Source organism: Arctopsyche grandis, chromosome 6 (genome assembly GCF_051622035.1).
Source record: "Arctopsyche grandis isolate Sample6627 chromosome 6, ASM5162203v2, whole genome shotgun sequence".
NCBI classification, from domain to species: Eukaryota; Metazoa; Arthropoda; class Insecta; order Trichoptera; family Hydropsychidae; genus Arctopsyche; species Arctopsyche grandis.
The window spans coordinates 22,247,052-22,263,745 of NC_135360.1; the positions used below are offsets into that span (position 1 = coordinate 22,247,052).

Consider the following 16,694-nt stretch of genomic DNA (forward strand, 5'->3'; position numbering starts at 1 on the left):
AATGCCTCTGGACTTTTGTTATTATAAAATATGTATTTTTAATATTACATATCCTTCAAAATTAACGATACACTTAAAATACGCATAAATCAATCGATAAAAAAATGTGTTAACGTATAATATGCTTCATGATTTTCGACTCATCTTTCGCAAGATTGGCCATAGTGGCGTATTGAAGTATGGTATACCTGTCAAGCCAATATAGTATAATATGATATATCAAAATTAAAAATAGTTATTATAAAATAATATAGTACCAATGTATCACAATAAATTATATTAAATCGATGGCTTAAAAATCTAAATGCATTACGTTCATTTCGAAGGTATTTTATAATTGTATAAATAAATAAAATAAAAAAATAATATGTGTGTAAATAAATAAATATATCACGTATTTAACACGGTTTAAATCTACATCTGAGTAGTATATAATATTTTGAACTAAAAATAAGAATTCCAAATGCGGAACAAACATATCGTGCTTCTAATGATTTAGACGTACATATGTTTTGTACGAGACTAAATTTGTAGATATTATTGTTGAATTACAGACTAAAAATAATCTTATAATTTAACTGCATATTCTCACGACAGTAATCTAAGTTAGTTTATAACATTCTCACGCAGACAATAATAAAATATATGTAGTATATCACAGTTGATTAGAAATCTTGCATCTGTTCGGGATCGACCACTTTTCCAGCGACTACTATAATGTTGTCAATGACGTCCCGTACGAAGTATAAGAAGGGATGATCCACGACGAACTCTTCGACTTTTTCATTGCCAACTTCCTTCTTTTCGACTAGGGGTTGACTTCTTTCCAAAATGTAGCTGCTAGGGTTTGAGGCTGTTGATACAAAAATAAACATATTGTAAATTATATGTTGCAATGGAGTTTTGATTAAATTCTATCATGTTCTGATGGCGTATTGACGTCAAAGAAAGGAGTACTAGAATACCGGAGAGCAGTTCTAAAATTGTGTTTCTGTTGCGAAACGAAATGAAATTAACCCGCGCCCGTTCAGGAACGCGTAATTCGGTTTATATTAAACTCTCGTACATTGTGAATATTTAATATTTATTTTACGACAAGTCTAGGGGGGGGGGGGTATCGCCTAAATTTATTAGGACGCTTCATGCGAGCACGCGATCTTATAATTCAACCTGAGAATACTCCGAAACTTCGACTTGGAAAATATTAATCAACTTATAACGAAAATAACCTCGAGTATGTTCACATTACGCTGTTTAACCCTTTAACGTTGTTCAATGTAGAGAAACTTATTAGAAAGCAACGAGAAATTATCTAGTTCTGTTTCAAAGGCCAATAGGGATGTTCTGGTTTTCGAAAGAAGGACTTATGTAATGTCTTTTGATAGAAAAAAAAATCTTAAACTTTCATTTTTGCTACAAATAATTTTCTTTTAAAAAACACCGTAAAATTCTTCATAAAATATGTAATATTAAAAAGGAAGACCTTCATATTTATTTTATGAAATATTCAGAAAATAATTTTCAACATGAAACGACAATCCACAAAAGAAGGATTAAAGCTTTTGTTTCATTATACATATATAAAAAAAAAAACCAATACTAGAAATGTGTAAATTTAATCTACTTTATAATAGTAATACATAAAACAAACGCGTATAAGTATACATAAACGTCTGAAAGGGTTAAGAAAATCCTTCAGATTTATTTTATGTAATACCATAAAAATGTATAAGAGGTCTATTTTGGTATTATTGTATTATACATTAAAACAAACTGACAGTTTTTATGGAGCTAGAGCAAAAATCCTGACTCAGTGTCTGTTTGCACTGGAATTATCTTATTATACAAACTGCGCACCTGAAAATAAAATATTTGAATGCTGCTGTAGGATTTTCTACCTTAATTTGATCCAAATTTACTATATAAATTTGTACATTTGAAATGTTGATGCGTCTTCTAGCCCATTTAAATCGAAATAATTTTTATATACATATGTATATATGAAATAAAATCAGTAATTATATAAAATGAACAAAAAATATATCCTTCGAACCGGATTTGAACCAGTGACCTATGGATTACTATTTTATACACAACTACAGTCCACCGCTCTACCAACTGAGCTATCGAAGGCTTCTGCTGCCACACTGGTTGAAACATGTTTAATCTGCTCAACTGGAGCAGGTGAAAGTCCAATATTTCGTAACATTTCACCGTGTGAAGCCGTTGCGAATGTTGATACAATGTGCCTTCGATAGCTCAGTTGGTAGAGCGGTGGACTGTAGTTGTGTATATAAAATATAATAGTAATCCATAGGTCACTGGTTCAAATCCGGTTCGAAGGAATTTTTTTTTTAAATCCGTTATTATATTTTTATTTTACTATAAACTAGTTACCAGATGAACTAGCCAAAATGTAGGTTCCGTTTAAATAACTGGATTATCATATTTTTTTTAAATCAAACTGTAATGATCCAACATATATGTACATATGTACATACATATAGATATATCGATGGCTTGGTGTATATACATATATTGTACATATGTCAATTTTTGAATTCATATCGAATTTTAAGTTTGTAGATGCTGGAATAATTAGGGTTTTTCCTTTCAAGGTAATCTATGTATGTATACCACGTTCTTACAATTACAATTACATCGATATAGTTAGGTTTATATCCAGCTTGAAAGATTTATTTTTCACAGTTTTATTTACATATGTATGTACAGTCACGGTCACAAGAAGTGGAACATCGGGATTATGCGTGAAATTTCAACATAAAATGTGTAACATACTTAAAACCAACAATCAAATTCATTAAAATAGTAGATGATACTGTAGAGCACTATTTAAAAAAAGAGAAGTAATAAAAATATATTACAGAAAGTGGGCGAGACAAGTTTTACGGATATTTGATTTTAGCGACGGTGTGTCGATGTCACGCAAGAATGATATTTGGAATTAAAATAACGGTTTATATGTACATTTTTGATTTTATTTCGATCATATAAACTATTTACGAATTAATAAAAAATAAATTAATATTTGGTTCCGACTCCTTTTGTTTTTTTCACAGCTTTTATTCTAGTAGGCATGGAATCTATCAAAACTCTCAGAATTTCAATCGGGAATTCATCGTACCACACTTTTTCTATTATTTTATTGAATGAGTGTACAGATGTTATGTTATATATATTAATCCGGCACTTAATGGCCATCCAGAGGTTTTCTATCGGATTCAAATCGGGACTATTTCCTAGCCAAGTTAGTGTGGAAACTCAAAGTTTCTGCAAATAATCCCGTATCTGCAGAAATGTCATGAAAATACTTGCTCGAAATCTTATAATTGAAATTCAACAGTATTAAAAAATAATAATAATTTACGTTTTAGCTCTAAGACAAGGGGCGGAGTCATCTTGAAAAATAATATCATCAAAATGTGAAAGGTGTTCTTCCATCGATGGAATGACACTTTCTTCCAAAATTTTTTTATACATTATTCCGTTGACGAATCATTGGACAAACTTCATGCGACCAATTCCAGAATAATAAAAGCATCCCCAGACCATTTGACTTGGAGGATGCTTCACTGTTTTCGAGTCGTCTCGACTCCTTTACAAAAATTCGAGTCGTCTCGACTATTTTATTGATGCCCTTGATTTTTTAGCGAAACTTGATAGAAATGGTACCTGTTTCAACTTAAAAAGTTTTTAAAAGTAGTTCCTGACAATTCATACCTGAGAACTGATCGGCAAGTGAATGTGTTTCGTCTATCTTGATCGATACGTGCTGGACCATTTCTTGCACGAATAGTCCTTTGGCTGGCGATATTCCCGATAGGTCGGCTTCAGGACTGAATATGGAACTGACGCCGAACTGAAATCATTTTAATGATATCATCAGAATTATTCATTCATGGATGTAATGATATAAGGTAAATCCAATACTAAGACAATGCTAAGGTTTGGTTTATGTTTCAATTTCTCTTACTTTAGCTAATGCTGCTAATGGTTTAGTCGTTGTTTCAACGTAGAAAGACGGCATTTTCAAGTTCAATTCTTTCTTCTGAAGTAAGGCAGGAAGTCTAGCTGGTGGCAGACCTGCCAAATCAGCTGCCAATCTTCTCAAGCCATCACGACTTCTCGGTTTTACAATCACAAGTGCGTATCGATCACCCTGAAAATGCCAGGTAAATAAATACATTAGATGCTTTTCGATTGGAATTATGTTTTCATATTTTCTTTTCTGATAAATAATTTCCTGTAAGAATCAATTCAAAACGAATCCCCACAAATTTGTCGTTATTAATGAATACATATATTTTGACTCGGAAGTGCCGACAAGATGTAATTTAAAAATCAATTCAGCAAACGTTGACAAGATTCACTTAATTGAAATGTACGACGAAAATCCGACTTCGCTACAATTTATATTAATTATATTTCGTTGAGTGGATGAAAGAATATTAATAATTTCATTTAAAATTCATATTACTTGTAGCGATTTGTAATTTAACATATGTATGTATGTATTACGAAAAATTTGAGAGTCTATGACTTCTTTTTCATTATGTACAATCAAACGATACTAAATACATTTGTATGGATAAGAAACTCTAAAAATTATTTTAATTAATTTATACATGAATCTTTATATGTACATATGTATTAGATCTTATCATTCATAATTTTCTTTTAGTAATAAAAAAACCGTATATGCAATTTTCAAATTTTGTTCAAAAAATATTTGAAAATATATCAGAGATGCAAAATTTATTTAATTTTGTCGAGAGACTGGTGTATTTATTATAATTAAAATGCCAATGTTTCTCACTTCATAAGGCAGTTCCACGGCGACACTGTCGAGTCCTGGAAGAGATCCAGTTTTGAAGGAACCTGAAGCCTTAATCATCGGTACAGTTTTCTTTTCCGATGTTGAACGATAGAAAACATCCGAGTCTGCCTTGCTGAAAGGCACTTTCCATGATCCTCTAAAATAGAGACCGTTGAACAAAATCATCAAAGAATTGGATTCTGAAAATAAATTCAATCAGTATTAACGGTTTCATTATTCATTAGAATTTAAATGTATATCATGTTATATGTTACCTGAACTACTTCCGACCCGATTTGCCGATAAACTATTAGTAACACCTTCTTTTCCCGACAATGCCTTAGCTGTTCTTGCATGATTTCTTGCTTCAACGGCTTCCATGATTTCATAATCACCGCCTTCGTGTGTCTTCTTATTAAAAGTATTAGCCAGTTTAATCTTCTCTTTGATATTTTTACCTGGCTTTATATCTTGCTTGTCATACAACTCTGAAGCTAACTTTTCTGGTTTATCTTCCATAGCAAATGTGATTATTTTCTCTTCTTCTACCTTTTTAGGTTCTTCCTTGACTATTTTGGGAACTTCTACTTCTTTTTTAACGGGATTTTCTCCTTTAGGTGGTTCATCTTTTTGCAATTCGTCAAAATTTTGCACATCTTTACTGTTGTCTTTTGCGCTAGGCTTAATATCTGACACTACTGCGTCTTTAATTTCGACTGAAGGAAGAGGGTCAATTTGCTCTATTTTTTCTAGCTTTTCAGCTTTTTCTACCTTTTCAGACTCTTTCGACACTTCAAAGAAGCTTGAATCGTATCTTTCAACACTTCTCACTTCAGTCAGGTAGTATTTTTCTAACACTTTCCTGTAATCATCATTGATAGTGTAGTTTTTGTAGACGTAGAACCAATTTTTGAACTCGGGTACGTTCAATTTGTACTCGTTGGTGTTCTTCAACCTCTCCATAATGCTTTGATACATCTTCCTTGAAACATTATTATCTTCTGGTAGTTTTAAAGCAGTAGTCAATTGGCTTCGAGTCTCTCCTTTAGCTCCTTCGGCCAGGATGGCCAAGATGACTGAGTAGCCCAAAGGCGAGAAAGCCATATTGGAATCATCATCGACGTAACTCTATAAAAAAAATAATTATTATTACTATATTTTAAAATGATTTTGTACGTTAATGAATATGATTCTCACCTGTATAATGGCCGTTGATAGTTCGTTAGTAGCTTCGCCTATGAAACCACCAGTGAAAAAGTCATCAGACCTGGCTTTTCTGGGCCAACCATAACTCACAGCAAAAAAGGCCACGACCAACGACACTGAAAATCGAAATCAAAACAATAATCGACCTTTGTACGCTTTCATGTGATTCGAATTCCAAATTTATGCTAAATAGTAGAGAAACTTTGCACACACGTTCAACACAATTTGCAACAGACTAAAATTTGCAATAGACGAAAGAACAAGTCTAACACATACGAAACAGTTTATTATATATTTATATATATGTATGTATATCGCGTGTTTAGAACAGTGGAAATTTGATTATGTTTCTAGAACCAAGCTTTAAAATAAAGTTGTGGCACAATCAGATTGAAACAAGTGGGAAAGTATGCAAATTCGACCCAGCTTAAACTTTTTATCATATCTTCGACTATACAAATCTATTTTTGAAGGCTTTTCACCCATATTTGCACATACACACTTTATGTATGTATATATACTTAATATAAGGGTAGACTCATAAAGAGTTTTTCGCGGTTGTATTATATAAAAAATCCGTGTAAGGAATGTAAATGTAAAAATCACTTTAGTTGACGATTACTACTTGGAACTTTTGAGTATCATTAAAAACCAACTAAATAATAGCTCACCATTTTCGCGAATAACTTTCGACAAATCGAGCATAACACACAAACATCCGAAAAGCTCATTACGGTGAAGAAAAGCTCAGTGTCGATTTTTCCGAGTTTTCCCCACACATACACACATAGTGCGATAATATCATCGCTTTATAGAGCAGCGCTATTACTTTGCGACATTTTCTTATCGCGAAGGCTAATTTTGCATACAAAGACTTAAATATTAGCACCATCACTTCTACAATAAATTCACACACTAATGGAATCGATAAAATGTCATAATTTGTATTCCCCAAGTCTCCGCCCCCTTTATAAAAAGTTTATTCTTTAGATAAATTTTGCAGATTGTAGAACGTAAAAATAGGTAGAATAATAAAAAAGAACACCCTGTTTGCATAGCCAACTTTCTCTTAAGAAAGGAAATGGTATAATGTGACGTGGCCTGTAAGGAAGTTATTTATCGGCGCGGGTTATAACCTTTTCGTCGAATTTCCACCAGAGGATTCTATGCCGAATAATAAAACACTCGAAGCTCGATATTAGATTTTTTCCGATAAAAATGAAGCGTTTTCTGCGTATTTGCTTGATTTGCGCAAAATTATATATACATATGTAGCTCGCACGATATGATTCTGTCATATCTTAATTTGTAGACAGCATACAATGTGTTCATCTTCATTGTATGTACAATCGATTTATTTCATAATCTGAATTTACAGCCATTCACCATCCACTGCTGGATGAAAGTGTCTCTAACAGAAATTCGTCTCTGTTTTGCGTAACTCTCATACATCTCACCCCATACATTTTTCTAATTTTGTCCACCCAACTTCCTTTCACGCTTTTTTCATTCTCTCAGGTACCATTCTAGCACTTCCTTCGTCGATTCTTTTAGTTACATCACACGCCCATTGATTGCCACTTAAATCTCTTTACTATATCCACTATATCCACCCCTGTCATATGTACTTCTTATGTTTCCTATCTCTCTTCGGACGAAATACACCAAAACAGTTGAGAAATCGGTCTCGAGATAACCGAGTCTGTATCTCACGTTAAATTAAGAAATACTTCGAAATTGAATTATATTTATTGACTTTCCTGTCAATATTGAAAAATTAGCAGAAAGTAGAGTAAGATTGGTAGCTTTTACATATTTAGAAATTCATATTTCATATTTAAGAAATTTTCTTATCTTTATTTATATACGTATACATAAATATCAATAAATACATTGTATATATTTATATCTCATGAAAGTGTTTTGCTAAAGTGCCTATTCAAATTACAATAATAACTAATGGTTATAAATATGTGTGTATGTATGTATGTATGTATATTGTATATACATACATATGTATGTATGTACATATGTATATATGAAACATTGATGAATACTCGTTTTGATGGTGAAAAATACGAATCTTTTACTAGTTCGAGTCGTGAGATACAAAAAATTAGATGAAAACACTACATATATAATATTTGAATGTGCATGTACTATATGGTACCTATAATACATATATTATGAAACTTTCAAACTCTAGCTTTAAACACAGATTACCGAAACAAAATCTGCTTTAGGTCATCGACTTTAGAGAGTCTTTAATTAATATTACGTATTAGATGTATTATGAGCATTTATAAGAATTGTAAATAGGTTTTTGAGCTCTTTTTCCTATATATATTAACATTAGAATAAGATAAAACTATGATTACGAACAAAATTAAATTAAAACTGTAAAATAGAAAATGATCAGTAGATCAGTAGCTATTAAAATATATATAAGATGTATTGTGAACATAATTTAGAAATAATAAAAAGCATTCAAAAATCAACAAAAAAACTTTAGATTTTTAAAGTATTTTTCCTATTATCTTGCATACTAGTTATAGTAAGATAATACTATAAATATTAACAATAAAAATAATTATAATGATCACTGGATCGGTGGTTATTAGAATATACCTACATAAGATATATTGTAAACATGATTTCTGAACAATAAATGCATTCAAAAATAACTAATTGCAAGACTGTTTGAAAATTTCATCGCAATTCATTTATTTTAAATTTATTTATTCATTAATTTTTTTTTTTTACAAACCACACAAGGATTGTTTATTTAATATTCTCAACGGAAAGAATAACAACATTTTACATCATCTTTTGGAATGTTATCACTAAGCCTGTACGTAAGTACTGATATGTACTTATTTTGATCGAATGGAATATGTATAGATTTTTGAAATACAATCGCTCTGATATGAGTCAAATTTCAAGAATAAACTGTTATGATAAGTTGACATAATATTATGATGCGACTGCAACGCTATGTTAATTGCTCAGTAAGTATATCAAACGGTAGTGTTCGGTCAGCGAGCGCAACCAGTGCCTAGGTCAAGCCAGGGCGTTCACTCCAAACGCATTCACCTGAACACTGGATGGATACTTGCTAGTCAGGGGTTTACATCTACATTTCTCCATGGGAAATACATTTAAATATATTCATTTAAAATCATTCGGTTTGACTTAGTTCAAGTTTCGTCGACCCGTTCGATAGTTTCGACCTCTCCGAATATCGATCTGAGCCGTTGCTTTAGTTTGGGATGGTGTTGGTTACGCATTTGGATATTATAGTGTTTATCGTCGCCAAATTTCTGGTAATTGATTGCAAGAGTTTAAATCCGAGCGCCAACTCTGTTTATCGCTGGAATTTATTGGTCATTAAGCTTTCGAGTCGGATAACTATTTGTAATGGATGGATTCGCTGAGATGAATTTATTTAGATTATTTCTATGATAAATGTATTTTTATTTCAATTTTAAAAATTGCACTTTTTTAAAAGGCATATAAATCATATTTCATCAACCTTAATATTTACATACATATCTGTTTCGTATTCGAAATACTTTTTTTTCATAGATATTAATGATTTATACTGAAGTTTAATTTAAAAAATTCAAAAATGTCTTACGAATTTAAATCACTTTCATACGATATGAGATTCAAAAGAATTAATCTTTCCACATTGGAGACGAAAAGAATGAGGGTATTAAACTCTCGAAGTTTACAAAATCTTAACCCCCTAGCGTTTAACAAAAACTCTCAAATGAGAAGTCTTACTTTCAGACTCCAAAAAGATTTTTCTTACAAAAAAAATAAGAGATACCTTCTTTTCAAATATAGTAGTCAAAAATTTGGAATTTTCCACCAAATGAATTAACTTCTAGTAACCTAAGCCTCTTGAAAAATTTATCTCCATGATTTCCTGAACATTAATAGGTTTTTGTAGTTATTTTTTTTATTTATTCTTATTGTATTTTTTTAAAATCTCATTTCCTCTAGTTTTGGTTATTTTTTACATGTCATTTTGATTCTTTTTTTGTATTATTTCATTTAAATATTATAATTACAAACCCCTTGTGGCAATCCGCTCGGCTATGCCACCCATTCTAAGTTTTTTTTTTAAAAAAGAAAATTATACCATTTTTATATTTTATTCCTGCATTTCAGTATACTATTTCAAGTTAATTTTTATATGACACTAGCTGAACCCGGCATGCGTTGCAATGCCACAATAACGCATGCAATTCCTGTTCCCGTTCCCGTTGCGTTCCCGTTCCAGTTCTCGTTCCTGTTCCCGTTCCCATTCTCGTTCTCGTTCCCGTTTCCATTTGTCGGAAAAATTCAGGCAGCAAACACATTTGAAATTATTCAATTGTTTGCTTATTTTACCCTAACAACGCAGGCCACGACGTGAAAATATTTATAATTATTGCGTTGCAATGCCACTCATTCCTGTTTTTCCCTTATTCCGGCCTCCCGGACATGCATACAACAATTCCTGAAAGTTATATCGTAATCGGTCGAGTGGTTTTGGAGCCTATACGAGACAGACAGACAAACAGACAAACAGACATTCATTTTTATACGTACAATATATACATAGGTATATAGATTGATAAATTAATTAATAAATTAACATACGTAGTACATACATGCCTAAATTTGTATATTATATAGTAAGTAAAATGTCAAATTATCATTATAAAAAAATCCATTGTCAAGTCATTCGAGATATGACGAAGCGAAAGTAGAAACGGGCGTCAAAATATTAACGAGTCATTCGAAAGCTAAGAACATCGACAATCGACAATCAAATGTTATGAATACAAATCAACTTTCTCAACGCGACCAAATTTTTTCCAACGATTTCAATTAGTTGAACACCCCTGGCGTGAAACTCTCACGGTAAACCGTTCTTGTAACAAAGAGGAGAACGGTAACGGTGACCATGCGGGTGTTCCAAATTAGCGGGACCGGTCTGCGAACTGGTCCTACTGCAATGTTATTAATAAACACCATTTTTTGCGCCGTCTCCCGATATGGAGTGTCATCGAATCGATAGCTCATCATTAAATCCCAATCAATGTTTGACAACCTGTAATTAACTACATAAATATAATATATACAGCGTTTAAAAACAACTAATTCATTACATGTACAAACGTATCATAACCAAATAACTTTCGACAAACAAAATGAATTTCACGTTATGTACCTACATAATCCCATCGCGTCGGTGCGGTAATTCCTTCTTGTATTAAAGTAGACAAAAGTATCATGTGTCCGCAACTGGAAAATGATATTTTTACTGGCCATAAGCATATAATATATTTACTGTCAAACTGGTTTACGTATTTTCGTATTTTCCTTTTGTTTGTGACGGACAAAGGTTGCGCGTGACCGCTCGGTAAACTTGACATTTGAGAAGAGCCGGTCTGCGTCCATTTAAATCCGCAACCGATCGACCCACTTTGAACGCGTATAAAGACGCCATTTTGTAGTGGACATCCCCTTTCGGAATTCGCATTGATAAAACGTCGTTGTCGTCAAATTTGAACGAAATGATTAGTTCATTTTTTTCTCCGTTGCGCTCTACGGCTCGGTAAGGTTCTATGTATGTACCTATAAATACATACATACATACGTATTGAAAAAAAATCTGTATATTTTTATTTATACGTCATTATATGCAAGGTTATATACATATGTATATACATGCGTTAAAATGGCCGTCAATTTTATGCATAATAATTGTAGTGAAATTAAATTTACATCTTCAATTGTTTTTTTTTTATTTAAAAAATAATATATGAGTACTATTTGATTAATTCAAAAAATGTACTTACATTTTGTCATCTGTTTCATAAAAAATTTTCTTCATGCAAAAAGATGAATTTTTCTTTTGATTAAAAATGTTCACTACTTAAGTATGCTTCTAAGGTTTCGTAAAATAAAAAAAGAAAATCAGAGATACTATTTTCTTTGCAACAGACAAACCGAAAATATTAATACAGTATTTTGTTGGTTAAAAAATACTGTACATTTTAATATTGGCTATTTTTCAGTTTTTTTAATATATTATTAGGTGACGACGATTGAGCAGAAAATTTTAGTTGAATACGTTCATCAAATATAAGAATATACTTACGTATGTATGTACATATATTGTATACTTATGTATTCTTACTTTGCTGGACAATTTCATTTTCCATTTTTTTTTTTTTGGTGTCTCTGGGTCAATTTTTACAAGGTTTTTTTTCTTTTAAGAATGAAGAATACGCAAAAATTACATACAAATATACTTATTATATTTTAATGCACGTACATATGTATGTTGTGTATGTAGGTACTAAAGTATCCTTACTTTGCTGGGAAATTTTTATTTTCCAATAAGTACAATTTTTTGGCCAAAGTCTCTTTTTTTAATTTTATATAATAATGTAGAATAGGCGTAAATTCAAAATTACACATTTTAAAATTGTTAGATAAAAACATGTCATTCAATTAAATACTATTTCCAAATAGTCTCACATTTAATCAAAAAACTTTTTTGACATAAAACAATTGTGCGTATTTTTCTTTTCATATGTTATTTAAATCTAGTCCGGTTATCAAAATTTTCTAACACAAACGAATACGGTCTGTTAGATCCTCGCTTTTTAAATGTTTCATTGTTTATTACGGTTTTATATGAAAGTAAATTGATTATAAAAGTCAAAATATGATTTCCATTGATTATATAAAATATATTTTAGTTCAAAATAATAAATGGCACTTTGGAAAAAATAAGTAGTTGATTTAGTTCTACATATGTACATGTATTATAATGGTAGTATTCTGATTAAAAATAAAAATAAATTATTTAATAAAATAACGTCTCACGTTAGAGCCATGATAATCAATCTGCGGCTCGCGGGCCGTGTGTGGTATTTTGGTGGTAAAATTACATAATCAAAATAAATTTAATTCTATATTTATCGGGTTTTTGGTAACGTATTGTCGAGATGGACATTCAAAACTCATTCCGACGATAGTTAAATTAACGGAATTAATTGATAATCGAATATAAGGTTATCTTCGGATATATGTAAAATATTAACTTAAACTATCGTTTACATAGTTTATCACAAATATTAAAAATAGTAATAATTTTGTATTTTTTCCCTCGTTTACATAATGTTTATCATTGAATGTAATAAAGTGTAGCAGAACTTTGAAAATGCATAATCTCATAGTGCAATTGCCTTAGTGGGTACAATTGTATCCGATTGCGTCGCAAAATTTTGTTTTATTATTTTCTGACGAATAAATAAATTAATTAACTAGTCAATAAAGGAAGTTTAACCATTTTTTTCTATAATTGAGTTATTAAAATTTAAACTTTTCTATATTAAGGTTAAAAAATTAAACTTTGACTTAATTTGACGCATTCTGACCTAACAATATATGTACATGTATGATATTTAGGCATATCTCACAAAGGGTATTTTTTTTTCAATTGAAACGTGACAATTAAATTACGCAAGTGAGGCTGAATGAAAATCCAGTCGACCTTGGCTCTCAAACAGTGCAGGCTCGTCGCGTAATAAATAATAATAATAAAAAAACGAGTTAAACCTAATATGGAGGTGAGAACAGTGCGTGATGGGTACATCGGTACGTGAACAGAATTAGGCAGAAAGAAAATTTTGAACCCACTCGTCCGACCATTAGTTCACTTTTACGATCAGCGAACGAACGACCTGGAAAGCTGAATCGCAAAATTGTTTTTGATCGGAAAAAATGTGTATTTTTACCAGACAAAAATCCGGGAGTACAAAGAAAAACGCCCGAAGAGAGAGCGGGTGAGGGAACACGAAACGGTAGTGTTTTTGTTAAAGTCGTTCGCGCGATGCAAAAACAAGCTCTATCGACTTTAAGTGAACGAAGCTAAAACTATAATACATATGTATGTACCTATTATACTATAAATATAATTGCGTAAATCATTTATAACTTTTTTCAATCAGAATGAATCAAATAAATGGATTCAATGTACAAGTATGACTCAATGGCGAAATATAATTAGCATATTAATAATGCGATGATTTAAGTGTCGTAAAAAATCTGTACAAGTCGGAAATGGGTTAATTTATTATTTACGACACAATCGCTTTTAAACTGGAATGACTGCAGCATAGTCAAATATTTAAAGGTGAAAATTATTTCCTTTTAAAACGTCAAGTTCAGTTAACAGTTCCGAGTTGAAAATCTTCGATCAATTTTTTTCTACTGAATACGTTTATCCTCGTTTCTATTGTCCAAAGGCATAATAAAACAACTAGAAATACGAACAGCGTTCAGATCGGAGATAAAAACATCTACTTAAAGTTCTATAAAAGAAGATCAAATCGAAAGATAGTATTGGCGATACACTTCTACGATTTTGAACAAAAGATCAAGTATTGCACGAATCTTTATTGGGATCTTCACAGTATGCTTGTATGCATTATAAATCGGAATATGTTCATAGAATTAGTGTAAAGCAATATAAAGTGTTTGTTAATTATTCAACTAAACAAATTATCGGTTGCTTAGTAAACCAATCCGATAATATAAAGAGTCAGAAACTTTACTGTACTTTATCTGACAGCTCGGTTATGAGTCCTACCCGTCATCTCGACGAACTCGTTTAGACTCAAATTTTAATCTTCGCACGCTATATTAGATAATATTAAAAAAAAATCACACTCGAATCCGTTCCACGGAATGTTTTATCGCAATTTCGGCTCAAATTCGACTCTAACCGTCGTGAATTGGCCATTCAATTAAAACGTCGCTTCTCAAATAATAACTTTTGGCCGTTTTCTACAACTGCGTGAGAATTGTACGATTGTCATTCATTGTTTCGAATGTGCGTGTGTGTTTGCAGATTTTACCAGTCCATTGTCTCGTCAGTTTGCTCCACTTAATTCGCGATTTAGAACCGAGGAAATGCGAATGCGATTTTTCCCCCCTCTCGAAGGTATTGTCTTCAATTAACATAACGCATTGTGTGTTAAGATGCGTGTCTAGTCATTTTTTTCCTCTCGTTTGAACTATCGATTGACCCATTTTCTTTCTGCGTACAGACCCTTCTGATTACCGTGGAATTACGCCTAATGGACGCCATCAGTTCCTCACAACAAGAGTATCATACTTTCATGAGGGCTTTTTGAGGCGCTTTTCACTGTATTCGTATAGAAAATTCTATGATGGAATTGAGAGTTGAGAGGTCATAAAAGTCATTCGTTGTGCTTTTCATTGAAATCGATTCATTTTTTTCCTATTACAATACCGCATTGTCTGCAGTTACGGAAAAGCGCGTTAGGGGGATTGTCTCCTTGATTGAAAAATAAATTCATCAAAATGTTTCAATAGCCTCCCACCTACATAAATATGTATGGTATCAAATGTATATATGTATCAAATATTCCCAAATAATAATATAAAAACAGGTAGTAATTTCTAGACAATATTTAAAACAGTTCAAAGAACGTACAAATGAGGTCATTCCCCACTAGAGTCGAAGTTTCCTGAAGCCGCCCACACTTTCGAAACCATTGAAATATACTATGTATATACATGATGTGTGGCATATTGTACTAAACATAGTCGAGTTAAAGTGTACTAAACTCGATTTAATAATGAGTATGTATGTCAATTGTCATTTTCTAAAACGTTTCAATTTAAACAGCTGAATTCTTGTTAGAAAATACTCGTTAGTTTGTTTACGATTGTACAATTGATTGCTTGTAAATTGCCAGTTAGTTGGAATTATGGAATTAAAGTTTTATATACGTATTATAGAATCTAAAAAGCAAACTTATAAGAACCTCGTAAAAGCAAGAGAAATTCAGGATGACTTGTATTCGCATCTTCTTCTTTGGAAATTTGTACCTTCTATACACGACAACGATTTAATAAAAATTGATATCAAGTTGTAATATGTTTTATTTATCATATACATATAATGAATGCAAAAAAAGTATTTGGCATTAAAAAAAAATACATTCATTCTATAGACAGATAATATATGTATTAAAACCATTTAAATTGAAGACTATTTGATATTCAACAATCGCTCACGTATGTAGGTATGCGTCATCCATAGTCTACCTACATTTTATGTTATGGTAATGCTTCAAAATAGATGCGAATCTCCAAAACGTTTGAATAACCGATTACTCACGAAGTCAACGGAAGTTCAGACGTTGAAAAATTTAAATTTACTTTCGGAATTCAAGACGATGACGATCACCGTCATCGTATGTACCTTCATTCAAGAAATGACATCATCGACGTAAAAATTCAAACGTACGTACATATTCGATTTTGAATTCACCTCGTGTATGAAAGTAGGCATATAAACCCATTGTCTTTTAGTACTGTTACACATTGGCTCATTTAATTTTAGTCGCAATTGGTACTGACCTGTCGTTAGGGTTCCCATTTCCTTCTTCTGTCCTCGTACCACTAAGTTTATATATGTATAGATCGCAGAACGATTGGTTTTCGGGAGATGTTTGTTGTGATCGATCGACTTAACCGGAAAGGTCAACTGTCTGTTAGGCGAGGTGCAATCATCGGGCACAAGTGCGCACGCGCAGCTGATGTTCAAACA

At 31.7% G+C, this 16,694-nt stretch overlaps 1 protein-coding gene and 2 non-coding genes across 4 annotated transcripts; 1 reads left to right on the forward strand and 2 right to left on the reverse strand.

Moving 5' to 3' along the window:
- Positions 1–369: 369 nt before the first annotated feature.
- LOC143913346 (uncharacterized) lies at positions 370–16,694 on the reverse strand. 2 transcript variants are annotated; one of them, XM_077433076.1, is made up of 7 exons: positions 16,505–16,694; positions 6,035–6,159; positions 5,113–5,965; positions 4,838–5,037; positions 3,995–4,180; positions 3,742–3,880; positions 370–853 (listed from the first exon to the last, which is right to left on the reverse strand). In XM_077433076.1, exons 1-7 carry the CDS (start codon positions 16,521–16,523, stop codon positions 666–668), a joined length of 1,710 nt encoding a protein of 569 aa, XP_077289202.1. In that variant the 5' UTR covers positions 16,524–16,694; the 3' UTR covers positions 370–665. The 2 variants fall into 2 exon arrangements, with proteins under 2 accessions (XP_077289202.1, XP_077289201.1); XM_077433075.1 differs by having other exon boundaries at positions 543–853; positions 3,733–3,880.
- Positions 2,044–2,133, reverse strand: TRNAY-GUA (transfer RNA tyrosine (anticodon GUA)). The gene is given in 2 exon segments: positions 2,044–2,079; positions 2,097–2,133. It is a non-coding gene; the product is annotated as a tRNA-Tyr (tRNA).
- Positions 2,249–2,345, forward strand: TRNAY-GUA (transfer RNA tyrosine (anticodon GUA)). The gene is made up of 2 exons: positions 2,249–2,285; positions 2,310–2,345. It is a non-coding gene; the product is annotated as a tRNA-Tyr (tRNA).